This window comes from Ursus maritimus, unplaced genomic scaffold (assembly GCF_017311325.1).
Source record: "Ursus maritimus isolate PB19 unplaced genomic scaffold, ASM1731132v1 scaffold_27, whole genome shotgun sequence".
In the NCBI taxonomy this organism is placed as follows: domain Eukaryota; kingdom Metazoa; phylum Chordata; class Mammalia; order Carnivora; family Ursidae; genus Ursus; species Ursus maritimus.
In genome coordinates, this window is record NW_024425230.1 from 32,897,442 (window position 1) to 32,918,319 (window position 20,878).

Here is a 20,878-nt window from a genome sequence, read left to right on the forward strand (position 1 = left end):
AGGAGGAGGGAACAGCGGGCGCGCGCGGAGGCGTCGGGGGTCGGGCGCATCTTTCCCGGCCGGGCGGGGGCGCGGGGCGCGGGGCGCGCGGAGGAAGTCGCCCTCCCCAGCCGCGGCCCCGCCCGCTCTGGCGCGCGGCTGGCGGCTGGCGGCCGGGGCGGTGGCGGCGGCGGCGCGGGGCGGGGCGCTGAGACCCCCGTCCCTTCCCGGACGCGCTCGCCGCGCCCCCGCCCCCTCGTCGCAGTCGCCGCCGCCCGGGCTGGCTGGGCCTCGGCGCGCGGATAGCCGCGGCGCCGCATTCCCGGCCGGCCGGCGAGCCATGGCCCAGGCCGGCGAGGAGGCGCTGCCCGGGCCCGAGACCGCGGTGCAGATCCGCGTCGCCATTCAGGAGGCCGAGGACGTGGAGGAGCCGGAGGACGAGGAGGAGGGGGCGGAGGCGCGCGGCGCGGGGGACTCGGCCCGCTACCTGAGCCCCGGTTGGGGCAGCGCCAGCGAGGAGGAGCCGAGCCGCGGGCACAGGTAGGCGCGGCGGCGCGGCCCGGCCGAGGGGAGCCCGCCCCGGGTCCCGGCCGAGCAGGGGCGCCGGGACGACTCCGCGGGCGGAGCGGCTCCAGGCAGCCCCGCCGCGGGCTCTGGGCGTCCCGCCGAGGCAGAACGTGCTCTCGGCGGTTGTTGGTGCCCCGCTCCGCAGCCTTGTCGCCCGACCGGAGCTCCCGGCGCTGGCGGCGGGGCTCTGAGGGGCCTGGACGGAGGCGTGCCCTGGCACCCCGGAGGAATTCCTTCCTGGGCCATCCTCGCCATCTTCTCCCTCCCCCCCCCGGAGGAGGCTCTCCTTGCGTCCGCTCACCCCGGACCTCCCCAAAAGCCAGTCCCAGCCCCTCCGGGACTGGCCCACCTGCCCCTGAGAGGGGCCCCACCGAGCCTGCACTGGCTCCTTCGTCCTGTCTGCTTATCAGTACAAATGGGTGGGGGCAGCCCAGGCCCCGCTACCACTTGCTGCTGGGGGATCCGAGGAGTGATTGCATGGTGCAGAGAGCTCTCCTGCCCAGATTTGGAATCAGCTCAAGGCTTGCTTGCATCCTCGCGGGCCGGGGATTCCTATTTTCGCGCAGCCTCCCCCACCTGACTTCTATGCTTGCATCATCATCTTGCAGCCTTGCTAGTTGGGTTCCTGAGTGATGAGCAGTCTGGAGCTGTGATGGCACAAGAAGCCACCTGTCTAACCGTGCCTTTGGGCCCCGAGCCCTGGCATCAGCCAGAGACCTTGGACTTGTGTCCACCCACGCCGGCACCTTTCGGGTCTGTGGTTTCGTTCCTGCTATTGAAAGGAGATGAAAGTATGGAGTATCCATAGCCAGGACAGTAGAGCAATGGCAGAACTTGCATATCCGGGAAATGCCCGCAGGAACTTAGTAAGAACCCTCTTTTTGGGAGGTTTCTGAGCACGTACTTTGTAGTGGTTAGGGCTCTGCAGGATCATGCCCTAGCAGGCAGATGCTTACTTCACCGGCAGAATACTCAACGGAAGGGCATGAGAATACTGGGTCCAGAGCCATTCCCCATCAGTGGCTGACCCTTCCCCAGTGGAAGAGGTCTGGATGTAGGTACCCAGAGTTCATGGCAGTTCAGTGGAGACAGAGGTATCTGAGGACGAAAGTCCAGCAGAAACGCTGAGCCGTAGCAGATGACCCCGTAGCTACAGTAGGGCTCCCAGCACTCTCTACTGTAAAGCCTGATTCATTCACTCACTCACTCGTTCAGCTCTGTGCTGGGAATACAAGTAATGAATCCATAGTCACTGACATCTCAGTCTCGAGGAGAAGGCAGCCACCTAGTCAGATAATTTCAGAGGTTATGTAAAAGAGCTCGGAGTGGCCGATCCTTCTGATTTCATTTGCCCGTGAGTGTGGTGACGAGCTCCCCCCTGTACTGGGGACTAAGTTTGGAGATGGTACCATTAGCAGGGATTAAAGCCCTACTTCTTTCTTGGGCCTGGAAAGATCCCCCTGTGGAGATGAGGAGAACATGATCCTCATTTGGGGGGGCTTCTTGCCCCTACCCCCACTCACTCTCCAGAGCCACCCTTCCCTCCCAGCTCCAGGGACTGGAGTCTCATGGAGCATTCAGTGTGAAGCATTTCCTGCTGCCCACTGGCAGAGAGTTGACCCCGGAAGATCCCCGAAGACTCTTCAGGGTAGTGTTGCTGAAAGAGCCCAGCAGGCAGACATCCAGAGCATGAGAACGCAGCCAAGAACAGGACCCACGCTGTCTCCCTGTTTGGGCCAGCCTGGCACAGCAGCAGCCCCTGCCCTGTGTGGACACTTCTCAGTTTCCAGAGCCTCCAGAAGAAAGCTCAGGTTCCTAAAGCTGTTCGTTGAGATGTGACACCCACCCACATCATCCCCTTGGCCCACTGCTTCTTTCCCCGCCTGTCTCAGTAATTCGTGCTCCCCCAGCACGAACCCCTCTAGACTCCGGAACGTAGGGTACAGTTTTGTGTTTACGTGCCTTTGCACTCCCTCCTCTGGGTCTCTCTGATTAACTGATCGATCTCTAATCAGCCTTAAAACTTCACTGTGCCTACCAGGTATTTATCCAAAGGATACAAACATAGCGATCCGAAGGGGCACACGCACCCCAGTGTTGACAGCAGCAATGTCCACAGTAGCCAAACTATGGAAAGAGCCCAGATGTCTGTCGACAGAGGAATGGATAAAGAAGATGTGGTGTATGTATTTACAATGGAGTATTACTCAGCCATCAAAAGAGTGAAATTTCACCAATTGCAACAACGCGGATGGAACTAGAGAGAATTATACTAAGTGAAATCAGTCAGTCAGAGAAAGACAAATACCCTATGATTTCACTCCTATGTGGAATTTAAGAAACAAAACACATGAACATGGGAAAGGGAAGGAAAAATAAAATAAGATGAAAATTGAGAGGGAGACAAACCATGAGATGCTGAATTCAAGGCAACAAACTGAGTGTTGCTGGAGGGGAGGGGGATGGGAGATGGGGTAACTGGGGAATGGGCATTAAGGAGCACTGGGTGTTCTATGCAACTGATGAATCTCGAAATTCTACCTCTGAAACTAAACAACAACAAAACACGTCACTGCTTTGTCCCCACAACCCCCAATCCTCACCCCGAAGCTGTTTGTTTCCTGTCCTTGGAGTTGCTGTAGTACTCTGCACATTTTATACCTAGCATTGACCTCAATTGTAACTGTATAGTTCTGTCTCCCTCACAAGAATACGAGCATCGCGAATTCGGGGACCACGCTTGCCTTGCTCTCGTTGTATCCTCAGCACCCGGCTTGTAGTGGGTGCCCCTAAATGTTTGTTGAACAAATGCATGTCTCTATCCACTGCATCATGCCATCGGGTTGAAGTCTTTGGGTGGTTTTCCACCAACTAGACAGTGAGATCCTTGAAGGCAGTGACCTTGCCTTGCCCTCTCTATACCACCAGTCCTCAGCCCAGCTCTTGGCTTTTCCCTGGGGTACAGGCAATACGGAAATAAGAAAAATGTTCTTTACTCTTTTCCCCACACCTCTCTCACCGAAAAGGTGTCTTTCTTTTTATTTTCACCTTTTTGAAATAGAAATTTGAAACATAAAATGTGAAAGAGGAATATTGTGAGAATTCATACACCTACCATCTAGATATAACAGTTGTTAATATTTTTCCATATCGTTTGATGGACTTATGGGTGGTTTCCTCTGAACCACTTGGAAATATACGCAAGACTTACTATACCCTCAGCACTTTGTTTGAGAGCTCTTACTAATGACATTCTCCCGTAACACCATAACACTGTTATTACAATTAAGAGAATTAACAATGATTCCTTACTTTATTCCCTAAAATGATCTAATAGCCAAGTCCCATATTTGGGTTTCCCCCCAATCGTCCCACATCATATGTTATAAATGTTTCTTTTTCCCCTCCAACCAGAATCCAATCCAGGTGGTGGCATTTGCCTATTATGTCTCTTAAGAATCTTTTAATCTAGAACATTCACACTTTTTTTTTTTAATGCATTGCTATTTTGAAATAAGAGGCCAGATGTCTTGTTGAATGTTTCCCGGTTTGAATTGGTCTGATTTTGTTCTGATCGTGTAGTTTAACTTGCTCCTTTGTACCCTGTGTTTCCTGTAAATTGGAAGGCAGGCTAAGGGCTTGATTCGATTCGGATTAAACGTTTTGGCAAGAACACCTCCTAGGCAATGCACTTTCTGTTGCATCCCCTCAGGCGGCTTTCCCCAAGGTGACGCTCTAATTCGAGCACTTGACTGAGGTGATCTCTCCATTGTGAAGGTGCGAGTCTCCCTTTGCAATTAACAAGTAATACGTGGGCTTCCTGTGAATATTCGTTCACCAAGGCCCTTCGCCTAATGGTTTTAGCATCCGCCGGTGATCCTTGCCTGAGTCAGTTCCTCAGGAATTACAAATTGGTGATTTTCTAATTTTATTATCCTTTGTACATTTATTAGCTGGCATTCTTCTCTGTAAGAGAGCTTTGCCTCATCATCTGGGATTGAACAAGAAGAGTCCCTTCTAGGGGGCAACATAAATGCTTAGTGACCAGTTTTCAAAGAGAGGAGTGGCTGTAACAGTCACATCAAATAATTGAAATTAGAGCCCTCCCTGTGGCCCTCCTCGATTCATGGACTTTTGTTTATTCACTTTTTAAAAATTTGGGGCGCCTGGGTGGCACAGCGGTTAAGCGTCTGCCTTCGGCTCAGGGCGTGATCCCGGCGTTATGGGATCGAGCCCCACATCAGGCTCCTCCGCTATGAGCCTGCTTCTTCCTCTCCCACTCCCCCTGCTTGTGTTCCCTCTCTCGCTGGCTGTCTCTATCTCTGTCGAATAAATAAATAAAATCTTAAAAAATAAATAAATAAATAAAAATAAAAAATAAAAATTAGCTACAATCATTATTTTTGATGTTCAAAATGTCCCTAAGTAGGGGAACCCCTTCAGATGGACTTCAGTATAGCTTTGGAACGCGCCCTTGAGTCTCTGAGCACTTTCTTGCCTTGTGGTACTTGGTATTCTGGGCTTGCTTTGTACTTTTCCTACTCCAGTCGTGGGATCCAGCCATTTCCACAGGAATCCCTGTGGCTAGTATTTTTCAAATACTAGCAGGAAGGTATTTAGAAACCAAGACCTGGAATTAAGAGTGCTTATTTCCACTGGGGCAACATTGGTTTTAGGCCCTTTCAATAGTGCTAGGAAATACATTTTTAAAAATAAGTTTATGTTGATAATTCCAATTCATACTTGACATTATAGGGTTTTTGTTTTACTTCTTCTATTTTTTTTTGAACTGACAGTCTTGATTCCTAACAACATTAACATATTGACTTGTTTGCTTTGTCTTACAATGTGTAAAAATGATTTAAAATTATAATACTAAATATTAGCATGAATAATAAAATCACTGAAGCATATCTTCATTTAACAAACAGAAACATCTAGGTTCCTTTCTCTCCACGATCTTTCAGGGACATTGCACAAGCTTTGTGCTATCTTTTCTCTGTTCTGGGTGACGATAGTGAAAGACTCCGTTTATTAATGCCAATTATGTACCAGATGTGGGGCTAAGTACTTTGCATACATTATCTCTGCTTCGCACCACAAACCATTATTTAGACCTGCAGAGACATCCACTAGTTTTACTCCTTTCCCAGGCCCTAGGAATTATGCCACAACAGCGTGGCAGAAGACCGGGTTAGAAAAGAAGGTCGTGAGGTCTGTAATAAGTCTATAAGAACCCATGGGCCACCCAGACATAGCATGGGGCCTCCGCTAATGGCATTCAAAATATAATTGTTCCCATAATGCCTTTGCAAAGTCGGACACACATGCTTCCAACCTGTCTTTCTGAAAAACCTTTATCTTTTGCATCTGTCCTTGTGTTTTTATATTGCGTTATCCATTTAATTACCTTTAGAACCTTTTCAGATGCATTATCGTTTCTAGAAGCAAGTCAAAAGGAGCTATACACAGATTGTACCGGACCCTGGTGTTTTAAATGATGCTTTCTCTTTTTTGTTCAATATCCACCTTTTTGCTGTCCACCGTTTTCCTGGTATTGGCAGCCAAAGCACCGTATCAGACCATCTGCAAAGAGAGATGATGAGTCCAGGAAGTCCTTTCTGTGTTGAAAACCATAGTGAGGAGCTCATTACTCCACCATTTTATCTTGGACATTTTTATTCATCAGGTGTCATTTGATTAACCATTCAATTAATATCTCCAGATTATCTTGAGATTCTATGAGAAAGGCAACCCTGGAGATTTTATGCTGTACTTTATCTCTCTAGATCATTTACAAATACGATAAATATTTCAACACTGATCCGTGGAGCCCCAGTCATCTGTTTTGAAATGTACCTCCTTATTTCTACCCTTTGTTTTCATTTCTAGCAGGTTTACAGCTATAAAAAAAGAACACATCAGTACCCCCAATTTACAATGATGTATTTAAAAGGAAACAATAATGTAAACATAAAACTTAAACGTACATTTTTTTCCCAAGTCCTCTGGAAAGGCCACTCATGACATATTCACCAGTAACCATACTTCCTGTCTCAGAGAATCCTGATAGGTGGGATTTGCCCTTACAGAAGCTATTCGCTTCACATTGGTGATGCTTTGTAAATTCCTACTACGTGCAAGGCTCTGGGTTGGTGCCACAATGAAAGAAACCAATGTGAATCCTGTGCTCCAGGGGCTGAGGGGTCAGGGCACTAATTAGATATGCGCACAGGAGCCCTGCTCCAGGTGCGGGCAAGTGTTAGGAGAAGTTGAAATGATTTCCTTCCTGGCGGAGTTGCATTTGAGATGGAGCTTGGTGTATGGCTAGGACTTGGACCTGAGAGATAGAGGCCAGATGTGCAAGGAGATGGAACAGCATACACCCAGGGGTGGAGTTCAGACACCTCGCGACACTTACAGGGACCTAGTCGTCTTTTACTTGCTTTTGTTTTAGAACAAAGGATCTGAAAGGAAATAGAAATACTTTTGGAAGCTGGTGACAGCCACATTGGAAGTGAATCGGAATAAAGAGCTAAGGACTTTGGATTTTATTTAATAGACTAGAAAACATTAGGATTAGTATTAAAGTAGAGCAGCGACATAGCCGTTCTTCAAAATGTGTAATAAGGCACAGAGTGGAAGAGGCTTAACCCAGAATACGACAGGTGTGGGGTGGGGGAGGTGGTAGGAGGTGGGAAAGCAGAACCGTAGAGAGATTCTGGTTAGGAAATGTGCGAAGGATGCGGGGATTAAAAGGGATAATGATATCTGAGAGGTAATTTAAATTCTGCCTTTATAACAGTTGCCTCACCTCACTGCTTGACCTCACGTGAAAAGTAGCCACCAACATACTCTTTACTTTCAAGGAGAAAAAGAAGAACTAAGATGATTTTCTAAAGGAATTGAATGAGCTAACTGGTGAACTTGGGCAGCTAAGTTAGAGCTGGTACCTGCAGAGTAACTCCTCCTCCATGGAATTTTAGTATTTAATAATTCCTGCCTGCCCACCCGCCAGTGGAGCCTGCAGGTGGGCATGCCCCGCCCACGTCTATGGAACCACCTGGGAAGAAAGTCAATCACGCTGTACCGCTGCGGAGGAAACCTACTTGACCCACTAAGAAAAAGCAACCCAGACCTTCCTTCATTTTTCAAAATAAATAGCCATGGAGCCCAAGTCCCCACTTCTTAAGTGTGAACTGTATACAGTGACTCCCTTCCAAAGGGCACAGTATGGAAGGGGGGGAAGTAGTCACTTCACAGCGGAGACACAAGATAACGCCACTTCAGCCAGGTCAACATCGGCAATGGTCAGGTATGTGCGTAGTCCCCTTGATATGATGTGAGGAGAATGGAAATTTACCTCTGTCCTCTTCCCTAAAACCCATACACACCATCTAATCATAATATCTCAGATAAATCCCAAATGAAGGACGTTCTGCAATATGTCTGACCAGGACTACTCAACACAGTCAAGGGCATTAAAAACAAAGCTTGAGAAACTGTCCACCCAAGAGGAGCCTGGGGAGACATGATGACTAAATCTAATGTAGTATCCTGGATGGGATCCTGAAGGTGAAAAAGGCCATTAGGTAAAAACTAAGGAAATCTGAATAAGGTATGGAATTCAGCTAATAATAATGTATTAATATCAGTTCATTAAATATACCATACTAATGCAAAAAAATAACAGAAGAAGGCTGATGTGGAATATATGGGAACTCTCTGGACTACTTCACAATTTTTCTGTAAGTCTGAAATTATTCTAAAATAAGTTTGTTTAAAAAAAATTTTTTAATAGTGAAAAAAATGAATTGATTACCAGTCCCATGAAGAAAACCAATTGCATGAAATTCAATGAAAAACTGATCCCAGAGGATATAGAGGTGACACTGTTGAAAACAAAGAGACTATAAAAATATACATCTACTCTCTTTAGGACCCGAGAAAGAATTTAATATATTGCAGACACAAAACAAGAACAGGATACTCTTAAAAAGGAGCGATCTGAAGACATAAAAGAGTTCTCAGAGAGTACATAATTCCTGAAATTAAACAGTTCAGGAAAGATTGGAAGGTCATGTCAGGAAATCTCTTGCCATGTAGAACATAGACAACGGCAAAGACAGACAATATGAAAACGAGGATGGAGACCTAGAGGATCGATCTAAGTGGTCAGTCAACCAAAAGGACTTTAAGAAAGAAATGTGATCTTAGCAAACACCTTCGCCCTGCACAGAGCAATGTTTGTAGTCATAAAAATAAGTACAACGGATTGACTTTCAGCTTTTAGTATCTGAAGACAAAACAGGGAATGTTAGTTACAGGATAGAATGTAAACGTAATGAACCATGACAAGATAAAATAAAGGTACATCTAATAGAATTTGAAAGGTTGGAAATGGAAGGAGAGGGGAAGAAGGTAGGGTCATAACACACACATCAAGTATAATGAGGAAGCAAGACGTAGCATTTAGTGTTGATGGAACAAGAGAGAATTTTAAGTGTATTATTTTAAAACAATTGGAAGGCTAATTTAAAAAAAAAACCCAACAAGAATATAAAATTTTAAAAATTAGAAGAGGCTTTGGGAGATGAATGACCCCAAATCCTCACCTTATATAATAGGACATGAATAGAGAATGTCGAAAATTGGCAAGTGAGAAATAGAACTGTAGACATATTTTACAGAACCACAAGGCAGCTCTCCTAAGAACAGAATAGGTGAATAGAGGTTGCCTCAGGGGGGAGAGGTGGAGCGGGGAATCGTTGCTTTCTTTATGTTATGTACTATTTTATTTTTTGCTATGTGTGTGTATTACTTTAATATTTAAGATTCATTTTTGATGAACTATGAATAGTGTCCAAGGGAGAAGTAATGAGGACAGTTGGAATGGAAAAGAGAACAGATGGGAGACAATGCGGAATAAAATCAGCACTTGATAATTGGCTCAGTGTGGGGGCAAAAGAGAGGGCTAAAAATGTATCCGGGGTTTTGAGCCTAAATGCAGAGAAGAGTGAACAGGGAAAGTAGGTAGTGGGGCAGTTTGGGAGGAAAGATACATAGTCTTTATAGGACAGTTGTAATTGACAAGAAGTTACCAACATTCATCTCTAAGGGATATAAATTCTTTAATGTTTGCAAAAGATACAGGGTCCTTTTCATTCAAAGGCTGTTGCAGGAACCAGGAGACAAGGCAGCATGCTCCCAGATATGCAAAAAGGCCTGCCTCTCTTCCAAGGTCCCCCTTTGGAGAGGCACAGTTGCCGCTGACAGCACCCATGCAGAGAGGGGGTCCTGGGTGCAGGAAGCTCAGCCCTGCACTTGCATAGGGGTTTATATCACCTCCCCAGAACTGCCCACCTGTTCTGGAATCTCTGGCTACCTGCCTGTCTGCTCACTCGGTGCAAAGAACTGATGCAGAGTCACCCCCTCAGCCCCCCACAGTGTGGATTGCTTACCGTGAGACTATATGAAAAAGATGAGCTTCCCAGATGGAATGTCCCTCGGCAGGTGTAGGCTTCAGTACTCCCCGAGGTCGAGCTCTGCAGAAGGTGATGTTTCAATTCTGGACATACTGGATTTGAAGTGCTAACAGGCTATCCAAGCATCAGGCAGGCAGTTAGGAATTGAGGATGCGGGCCCCGGCGGTAAGAGAAGGATGGAGGGTTGGGAGGAGGCAGATCTGAATTGGGTGAGCGATCCAGGGGCTGGAGTGTAGAGGCCGCCAGGGGATAAAGAGTTCGGGATAGATCCTTGGAGACATGGGAGCACAATGAGTAGACTGGAAGCACAGTTAAATGGGGAGAAGAATCAGAAAAGAACAAGTCACAGGAGCCTGGCGGGAGGAGTACTGAGAAGAAAGTGGTCAGCTGTGTCCCATCCTGCAGTGGGGGCCGGATGACCAAGGTGGAGAAAAGGTATGGCCAGTGAATGCTGTGGCAATGCCCAGACATACAGAATGAGTTTGCAGGCCGGGACGGTGGGCACAAGGGAGCTGTGGGCAAGTCTGATTGATTTTCTCGATCAAGTTGAGAGAGAGTCATCTGCAGGGAGGAAGGGCTTCCAATGGCAGACCTCGGGAAGAATGGGAGGCTCTAGAACGGGCACTGGAAGAATTGAGAAATTTTTTTTTTTTTTAAAGATTTTATTTATTTATCCGACAGAGATAGAGACAGCCAGCGAGAGAGGGAACACAAGCAGGGGGAGTGGGAGAGGAAGAAGCAGGCTCATAGCGGAGGAGCCTGATGTGGGACTCGATCCCAGAACGCCGGGATCACGCCCTGAGCCGAAGGCAGGCGCTTAACCGCTGTGCCACCCAGGCGCCCCAAGAATTGAGAAATTTCATCCCCATCTTTCCCTTATGTTTTATTTGTCTGAGTTTACTTTTTATAATAGCGTCAACTACTTTAGTCGGGGAGTAGAACTTACTAGGCTGTGGGTCCCTTTGATGGTTTGGTCACCTCTGATACACTTGATATTTGTAGTAATTAGGCCGTTTTGCCAATACCTGAGTCCACTCAAAACTCTTCACTGGTCATTACCCCACACCTAACCCCAACTCCTGCTGTTTATTCTCATCCCTGTCAGTGGGGCTCAGACTTTCCCATGCATTTGAGGTTATTTTATCTGGTGTATTCAACGTACATATTTTAACTACTAGTTAGGGAATAAGCTTTCTCTAATAAAGTGAAAATCTGTTTTGCCCATCTTGCTTCTCCTTTTCATTCCAGTGATTGTTCCACTGGCGCTTTTCCTTTGGCATGTTTTAAGGACCACTTTTCTCAATGCAGTATTACTATCCTGCTATTTGTAATTAATAGAAAACCCAGCCAACAAGTGAATTAAACAAATGGATTTTATCTTTCTCATGTGATCAAAAATCTGCAAGTAGGTAGGTAGAGGAATTGGTTCAGCAACTCAATAATATCAGGGCCAATAATGTCAATAAATTAGGCCAAGCTAATTCTCTTGGCCTTTTACTTATCGTAGTAAAATAGCTGCTACAGCTCCAACCATCACATCCACACTCAAAACAGATAAAAAGGGAAGAGGCAGGGCCAAAAGATTTTCACTTGTGTTTTATTGGCCATACCATGACAGATGGCTACTACCTATAACCAAGTCTGAGAAAGTACATGTTTAGGTTTTTTGGGCTTTTTTGTTTTTTGTTTTTGTTTTTGTTTTTAATAGCCTCCATAATAAAGGAAGGCAAGTGAGAAAGAGTTTGCTATTAGATGTTGGGTGAATCTAATGTCTACCACAGCTATCTTCTAGAAACTTCTAAAATATTCAGTTTGTCTAATGTTTAAGTTGCCTTTAACTTATTTTATTTTACAGGCTGCCTTAATGTATTTCCTTGGTTTGCCATCCTGTTTTTAAAACCCTTTTTAGGGGTGCCTGGGTGGCGCAGTAGTTAAGCGTCTGCCTTCGGCTCAGGGCGTGATCCCAGCGTTGTGGGATCGAGTCCCACATCAGGCTTCTCCACTAGGAGCCTGCTTCTTCCTCTCCCACTCCCCCTGCTTGTGTTCCCTCTCTCGCTGGCTGTCTCTGTCAAATAAATAAATAAAATCTTTAAAAAAAAAATAAAAAATAAATAAAAGTCTTTTTAAAAAACATACTTTTAAAGTTAGTCTCTCAGACCTTTTTTTTTTTTCCATCAGTACACATTTGTCTTGGGACATCGGTGTGGTATTTCAAAAACATTTCCAGACCGTCTGCAGGCAAATAACAAAACGTTTCATTTTAAAATCAACCAACGCCTACTTTTATGCTAATTATAATTTCTGAATTTGAAAAATCAGGAGACAGATTTATTATTTTCTCTCCTGCCAGAATATTCCATTTTTATTCTCATCTTGACTCTTCCACAGTTGTTGTTTTTTTTTGGGGGGGGGGGTTAAGAGTCAGTGAAACTTTTGCTGGAGTTGAAGGACATACATGTATGTACTTTTCCAGTTTTCCACTGTCGCAGTACTAGCGGACTTCTACATTCTGAGCCCCTCCCCTTTTTGTATTAGTTCATTGTTTTATTTAAGGGCTTCATCCCAATCCAAGGAAAGTGTTAACTGCTTGCTTCTTTTTTTTTTTTTTTGAAAGATTATTTCTTTATTTGAGAGAGAGAATGGAGAGCAAGAGAGAGCAGGGAGCCTGATGCGGGGCTCGATCCCATGACCCTGGGATCGTCACCTGAGACGAAGGCAGACACTTAACGGACGGAGCCACCCAGGTGCCCCTGACACTTCTACCTTTTGGCTATTGTGAGGATGCTGCAGTGAACTCTCTGAGCCCCCTGGGGAGCCAGGCAGGTTCTCCCAACAGAGTAGAAGCCCCCTGAATGCTTTAGGTGGACTGGGTGTCTGCATCTGTCCCAGGACGTGTTCATGGAGACTCTGGGTCTGGTAGTCGTGTTACGAGAAATCAAGCTGCCACGTAGGAAAGCGGTAATGTTTTTTCTGGAAGTAATTTCTAACCAATCCTTTTTATTGAATAAGATCTATAGGCTATTGTATAATACATAATTTAATTTGGTCATTAAATATGCCAGCGGGAACTCACCTTCGAGAGCTTCTAATTAATAGAGTCAACTATGATGCAGACCATCATAAACTCCCTAGATGTCTGTGGATTTGAAGTTTTTGTCATCCCTTGGTGAGAGATCTGCCTTCCTCCAGAAGCTTTGTTCAGGATTTCTTTGGCTTGTTCTCATATCCTAATATTCTCAGGGAGAAGGGGAGGAAGTCTGTTCAGCTGGAGCCGCTGGTGGGTGTGGGTCTCATTTAGAAGAGCCCTGGTGAATGGGATTGTTTCCAGATTCCGTGGCAGAGCCCCAACAAAACGTGGAAAGTATTACGTGTGCTGGCTTTGGAGACAAGATTTGAGTTTCCATCCTAGATCGGAGGGGTAAACGAGCGTACCTGCCACCTACCGGCTTCGGAGGGCATGCCAGGCACCCGTGTGGGCATTTCTGCGTATTAGTTCATTGAAGCTTCTGACCGTCCTGTCGGGAGAGTGACTGTCGTGAGTCCCAGTGTACAGATGACAGGACCGAGGTGTGGCAGGGGAGTTCCTTGCCTGAGTGGACTCAGTTAATAAATGGTGGTGGCAGGATTCGAACCTACATGGGCTAGCTCTAGGATTGGGACTCTTAGTTACTCTGCTAAATTATCTTCTAGAAATCGGGATTTGGGGGGCGGAGTGGGGGAGGGAAGAGGAAGAAGGGCGTGTGAAAAGCATCCCGTCCGTGGCCGGGCAGCCCGTAAATGTTAGTAGAGGCTGTTGTTACTTGAATGACCCTCTGTCCAAGTTAAAAACAGAAGCTTGATTTCTTTGCCGGTGGGGCAAAAGCCAGCCCCGTTGTGGCCCGGTGATGACCACCTCCAAGGAGTCCAGTTCAAGTGTGACCCGGTGCCATTTCCTAGGGCAGCAGAAACAAACTACCACAATCTGGGTGGCTTCGAGCGACAGAACTGATTGCCTCACGGTTCAGGAGGGCAGAAGTCGGGAATCAAGGTGTCAGAAGAGCGCTCCCTTCCGAGGGTCTGGGGACGGATGGGTCCCAGGCCATTCCCCTGGCTTCTGGTGGTTTGCTGGCAACCCCTGATGTTCCTGGGCTTCTGCCGAATCCGCCCAATGTCCACCTGCCCCTTCACATGGCATGCTCCCTGCGTGCTCATGCCTCCAGGGTTCCCCCTTTTATAAGACGCCAGTCATACTGGATGAGGGGCCAGCCCCTCTGGTGTGATCTCGTCTTTAACCGATGACATCTGCAAGGCCCTATGTCCAAGTAAGGTCACGTTCTGACCTACAGGGCTTTGGGACTCCAACCTATGAAATTTGGGGGCGGTGGGGGGTACACAATTCAGCCTGTAACCCCCGGTGTCTCCTTCTGGTCTCAGTGGCGCCACGACGAGTGGGGGCGAGAACGAGCGAGAGGACGGCGAGCGGGAGTGGAAGCCCCCGGACCAGGAGTTAATCAGGAAGCTGGTGGATCAGATCGAATTCTACTTTTCTGATGAGAACTTGGAGAAGGAAACAAGCTGGGGTACGTGAGCGTCAAGCTCCTCACGTCCTTCAAAAAGGTAAGGCTTCCTTCTCACAAGCGGACTCGAGGATTCGGGGGGCGGGGGGGCGCAGTTCTAAATAGTTTTTGCCCCCTCGATACCTGGTGACAAGTGATTTTTTTTCGCCCCCCTGGGGCCTGAAATAGAGAAAAATGATCGAGAACAGGGATTTAAGATCGTTATGAAGACTTCTCTTCCCACCGTATGGAAAGGGGCCTGGGTGTTGGGACAGATGTCAGCGGGTGGCGGTGATGAAATGATAGGGCTTGTTCTTAGTAAAGGTCAGGCACTCTTGCCAGGCGAGGGGGTGGCCGGGAGGATGCTGTGCCAGGTCACGGGGACTCAGTGGCCTGGAGAGACACCTCCTGGGCCTCGAATTGTGTGAAATGCGGGCTTTTCCCTTGTCTAGTTGAATAAATAAGAAGGAGGTGCACCCAGAACTCTGGGGGTTGCTTCCAGCCTCCTTCCAGACTCCTGCAGCCTTGCTGTGTAAGACCAACGTCCTCATCGGTATGGCGATGTGGGGTGTCTGATCCTTGCTGCCGTGTAGGCAGGGGACCCAGCAGCTGGCCTGTTGTGTGAATTCCCCCTGTCTCAGAGCGTGGACGGACGAGCTGGAGTACGAACCCCGTGTCTTCCGTGGGGGAAGTGAATTTGCTAGAATGGAAAAGCACCGCATGGCCTGTTGCATAACGGGCTATGTAGCAGCTGGGTCCCAGCCAGGCTGCCTGTGCACTTCGCCAGAGAGCCCTGGAGGAGAGCTCTTCTCCCTGGGGCTGTTCTCTGCCTCACCTGCTGCTGTAGTGCTCTGTCCTTTTGCCCAGTCACCAAACATACCCATTCTGCCGCGGTGGGCACGGGCTAGAGGACACGAAGGTGGCGCTTCCCCTGCCCTTGCAAAGTCCAGTGACGGAGAGAGAGCAGTGCAGGACTGCCCGGTGACTGTAGGCAGTAAAAGAACAGTCGTGTGCGTCAGAGCCAGCAACCCTGCCGGGGTGATGGAGAAGTCTTTCTAGAAGTGGTGACATTGAAATAGGATGTTGGAGGACGAGTAGGAATTTTCAGGATACAGGAGAAGGAGAGGGACTCTTCATGTTGCGAAGGAAAAGCCTCCCCTTCCTCCTGTGTGGCTCCTTTGCTCTCCCCCTCTAACACACTCACGACACTCTGACACCAGTCGTTTATGTTGGGGGAGGGGCTCCCCACCAAGTAGTTCTGTGTCTACCCGGAGACAGCATCGGATCCTGCAGGTTAGGGGTTAATCCCACGAGACTGCCCCCACTTCAGGAACCAATGGCCAGTAGGAGGCCCCCAGGTCACCCACAGCTTCTGTCCAACTTGGCTACAAATCACAGGTTCCCATCACCTGCTCCCCCTGGGATTTGTTTATTTGCTGGAAGAGCTCACAGAACTGAGGGAAGCACTTGCTTAGATTGACCAGTTTCATAAAGGCTGTGATGAAGGATACAGGAGAAGAGCCCGCTTAAGAGATATGCAGAACAAGGCCCTGCATGGAGGAGCTTCTGTCCCTGCGGACTTGGGGTGTCTCACCCTCCCTCTCAGTCTGTGGATATAGTCACAGACCTGGGAGTGCTCTGAAGCCCATAGTGTTGGGATTTTTATGGAGGCATGATCAACTGTTAAGTTTCCTGCCCCTCTCCCTTCCCTGAAAATTCCAAGCTTCTAACCATGGCTTGGTCTTTCTGGTGACTGGCCCTCAACCGGGACCCACCCGGAAGCCCGCCCGGAATCGCCTCATTAGAACAAAAGATACTCCCAGTGTTCTCGTCCCGTAGGAATTGCCAGGGTTCCAGCAGCTCCGTGCCAGGAAAGGGGACAAAGAGCAATGTATATAGATGATAGAGAGGGACTGTTCCATCGTTCTCCGTCCGCGAGGCTCCAAGTTGGGTTTTATTCCAGGCTGAAACCGGCCACTCCAGTTTTAGGAGCTACTGCATTGAAATATGAAAGATCTTTTGGTACAAAAGATCTCTTTTGTATCAAATGCAGAAATGCAGAAATGCAACTTCAGAGAAGTATTTGAACATTAAAATCCCCATGTCCTATCAAAACGCTACATCGAAATATCGCACATGTCCAGAGAACAGTGAGTGAACCCTCGCACGGAAGTGTTTGTGGGGGACCCCAAAACAAAGCAGCCAGTTCGCATCCCTTTATTCCTCCCCAGGGACCCTAAGCATCAGCCTGACTTTCTTTCCCTTCGAAGCCGCCACTATGGCTCTGTTCGGAAGGCTTCTTCTTTGTTGAAAGCTGGCCGCAGAGTAGACATAGACTCCCCACCACCACCAAAATGAGAACAAAGGCCCTTTTCATCCCAAAGGTTTTCCTGCTGATCATAATGGGAGACACATAGGACAAACAGGGAAATGACAGTTTCTGAAAATCTTAGAAAGTTCTACCGGTAATTGCACAAGGAAAGCACCTCCCTGGCTCCTCATCTGAGGTGGTGCCCGGGGGTGCTCAGTGGACCCCGCTCCTGGCTCTGGAGGGGTTCTGGGTCCTTGCCAGAGCCTGCTTCCCTCTCGATTGCATGCAGTCTTCCATCAGCTTCTCCAGCCCTTGGAGTGCGGCAGCACCGGCCCTCCCCTGAGCACTCCTTGCTCAGGCTTCAGGCTTCGGCAGTAGCTTTGCTTTTCCTCTCCTGAGTGGCCCCCTCCTGACTGGTTTTGGAGAAGGCTCCCCCCGGGTCATGCTCTGAGAGCTGCTGCCTGGCTTCCTCACAACTTGGCAGTGACCTTTGGTCAACATCTTCACCCTTTCTGGATCCCTGATTCCGTTCACCTGAAGCCTGACCCTTTGCCTGGACCTTTGCTGACCCTCTGTTCTGGGGGTGTGTCATGGAGACCAGCCCATTGATTCTGGGTGTAGGTGACTTGTGGGTCCCACAGCCTAAGCCCAGTCTGGGCCATTTCACCCCGAGACCAAGGCTAGAGTGCACAGCACCCGCTGCAGGAGCCTGCCTCTGCTGATAGCTCCACGAGGTCCCCCCACGCTGCCCTGTTAGCGAGCCTCCCTTCTTGAGTTCTGGGAAGTTCCCGTCTGGTCTCAGGGCTCCTCTGCACAGCGACTGCATTGGCCTGGCCTCAGAGGACTCAGGGTGATCTTGCCATTCCTGGCTCAGGTTACCCACCCCACCCACCTCCACTGTTTCTGTGGGATGGGATGACTCATGCTCCCTGGCATTCCGTCCAGCGGAAGTGGGCCTCTCGAAAATTACTGTCTTACAATATAAACATAGCCTCCATATACTGCACATCGATACGCACAATTTCCACTCAGGGAGGGAGGGAGGGAGGGACGGTTTCATCATTCTCTGTGAGGCCCTACTTGGATTTTACTCCAAGTCAAAACAGTCCACATCGTTTTCAGGAGATATTGCAGTGGAATATGAAAGATCTTTGGAACTTTCTGTGTGTCAAATTGTCAACAGAGAAACATGACTTCAGAGAAGTGTTTGGATGTTAAAATCTCCGAATTCTGTCAAAACGATAGCACGTAATTCTTGAACAACCGATAGCACGGGATACCTATCGAGTACTCAGTACGAGCTAGACGCTGTCCTAGGTCTTGTGTGTGTGTAATGTGTGTCTGCATGTAGATACGTATCTGGTGACTTATTCATTTGATCCTCACGACAACTCTGAGAGGTGGACACGATTGGCGTCTCCATTTGACAGATGAGGGAGTTGAGGCACCGAGAGGCTGAGAAAGTGCAGGTCTTACCGCCAGCCGGACGTAGGCCTTGGACTTGTGTATCTAACAGCCTTGTTGCAGGGCCTGCGGGTTTAACCCCTAAACGTGTGTGCACTAGACTATCTCCACCGCCACAGAAAGTTCCGTTGGACGGCACTGCTCTAAACAGTACTGGCTAGCTTGACATCGTCAAAAGCGTGTGCGTTCGCTCACTGGACTTTTGAATGCCCGCACCCACCAGGTACGACGCTAGCGACCAGGGTGCCGGGGGGTGAGGAAAGGAGGGAGGGAGACGACAGGACACGGGCTGGGCGAGGACAGAGAGGTGCCATTCCAGATGTGCTTTGTCTCCTTCAGGTGAAACACCTGACCCGGGACTGGAGAACCACGGCGCACGCCTTGAAGCACTCGGTGACCCTCGAGTTGAACGAGGACCAGCGGAAGGTGAGGAGGACCACCCCCGTCCCGCTCTTCCCCAACGAGAACCTCCCGAGCAAGATGCTCCTGGTCTACGATCTCCACCTGTCCCCCAAGCCGTGGGCCCCGGCCACCCCCCAGAAGAACGGGAGGGTGCAGGAGAAGGTCATGGAGCATCTGCTCCAGCTCTTCGGGACCTTCGGGGTCATCTCGTCGGTGCGGATCCTCAAACCCGGGAGGGAGCTGCCGCCCGACATCCGGAGGATCAGCAGCCGGTACAGCCAGGTGGGGACCCAGGAGTGCGCCATCGTGGAGTTCGAGGAGGTGGAGGCGGCCATTAGAGCCCACGAGTTCATGAGCTCAGAATCTCAGGGCAGGGAGAACATGAAGGCCGTCCTGATCGGCATGAAGCCACCCAAAAAGAAGCCGCTCAAAGACAAGAACCAGGACGAGGAGCCCGCCGCGAGCAGCCACCCGAGCAGGTCCCTGAACAAGAGAGTCGAGGAGCTGCAGTACATGGGGGACGAGTCTTCCGCCAACAGCTCCTCCGAGCCCGAGAGCAATCCCACGTCCCCCATGGCCGGCCGGCGCCATGCGGCCGCCAACAAGCTCAGCCCTTCTGGCCCCCAGAATCTCTTTCTGAGCCCCAACGCCTCCCCGTGCTCGAGTCCCTGGAGCAGCCCCTCGGCTCAGCGCAAAGGCGTTTCCAGAAAATCCCCGCTGGCCGAGGAGGGGCGGCTGAACTGTAGCACCAGTCCCGAGGTCTTCCGCAAGTGCACGGATTATTCTTCTGATAGCAGCATCACTCCCTCCGGCAGCCCGTGGGTTCGGAGGCGCCGCCTGGCTGAGATGGGGACCCAGGAGAAGAGCCCCGGAGTGAGTCCCCTGCTGTCCCGGAAGATGCAGACTGCAGACGGGTTACCCGTGGGGGTGCTGAGACTGCCCAGGGGCCCTGACAACACCAGGGGATTCCACGGGGGACACGAGAGAGGCAGGGCCTATGTATAAATACCTTCTATTTTTAATACCGGCTCCCTCGAAATACCCGGCATGGCATAAGATGCAATTAAGTCCCCATCGAAAAATTTTGTATACATGTAGACCTCTTAATTTATATATTTGTAATGTATATAAGTTGTCTGGTATGCTATGGTTTTAAGAACATCTTCTAGTTCCGCACAACCAGCATGACCATTCTTTTGATGATGCCCGATGTGTCTGAATGTTACGGCTCTGCAGGGCTGCGCGACTGACGCTCCTGAGGGCCGGTCGGGCCGGCGGTCTCTTCTTCGGGACAGAGTTCTTCCCCGCGGTGACTGAGCTGTCCTCGGCGGGCCACGCAGGGCCTTCCTGAGAGCCCACGGGAGTTCTGTTGTGTCACGGCCACTCATTCAGCCGCTAGCATGATGTCTTACAGGACCAAATGTGTATTTCCTGTCAAGTGAATAAATAATGAAACCCCCGACTGGGAGTGCTGGCTCTTGAAGTCATAGGTGGTGCCCGACAGAAGTCCGGGCCGTCTGACAAGGCTGTGGGTGTTCGGTCAGGAGGCCCTGAGGAGCTGAACAGAGACGCATGTCGTGAATGTGCCCAGGGCAGCCCTGGGGCTCTCCCCGGGGCTCCGGCCGCCTGAGAGGTCAGCAGAGTTTGTGCAGCTATTAGAGAACACAGTGAATCCTACCCGGGCAAAGGCGGCTTCGTAGAGACCAGGCTTTCCGGATGTGCTCCCCAGACTGCCTCCTTTCCCTTGGTTGATGTCCCTTGTCCCTGGAAGCTGACCGGCGTAGCAGCAAGAGCGGTGGCCGACATTCAAGTGCGGGCTTATCCACCTGCTGTCGGGGGGATTTTAGACGAGTCCTAGTGGGTGAACCTCGTGAGCAATTATTGAACGGTGATTAGATGCCAGGGACTATGCTTAGAGTTTTCCAGGCATGATCTCATTCAATTCTCCCCAAAACCACGCGAGAAAGGTCCAGATAATATCTCCATTTTACACCGGAAGAAACAAGTGGGTTAACTCCCTCGTCCGGGCCCGAACGGCTACATGAGTGGAGCTGGCTTGAACCTAGCAGTCCGGCTCCAGGGCCCATACTCCTCACCGCCAGATGGTACGCAGCTCTCTGCACCTCACCATCCAC

At 49.4% G+C, this 20,878-nt stretch overlaps 1 protein-coding gene across 1 annotated transcript; it reads left to right on the top strand.

The window, feature by feature from the left end:
- The first annotated feature begins 256 nt into the window (after positions 1 to 256).
- LARP6 (La ribonucleoprotein 6, translational regulator) lies at positions 257 to 20,202 on the top strand. Its single transcript, XM_040643042.1, is given in 4 exon segments — positions 257 to 519; positions 14,445 to 14,575; positions 14,578 to 14,627; positions 18,681 to 20,202. Coding segments are annotated over 4 exon segments (1,449 nt in total). The 5' UTR covers positions 257 to 319; the 3' UTR covers positions 19,749 to 20,202.
- The last annotated feature ends 676 nt before the right edge of the window (positions 20,203 to 20,878 follow it).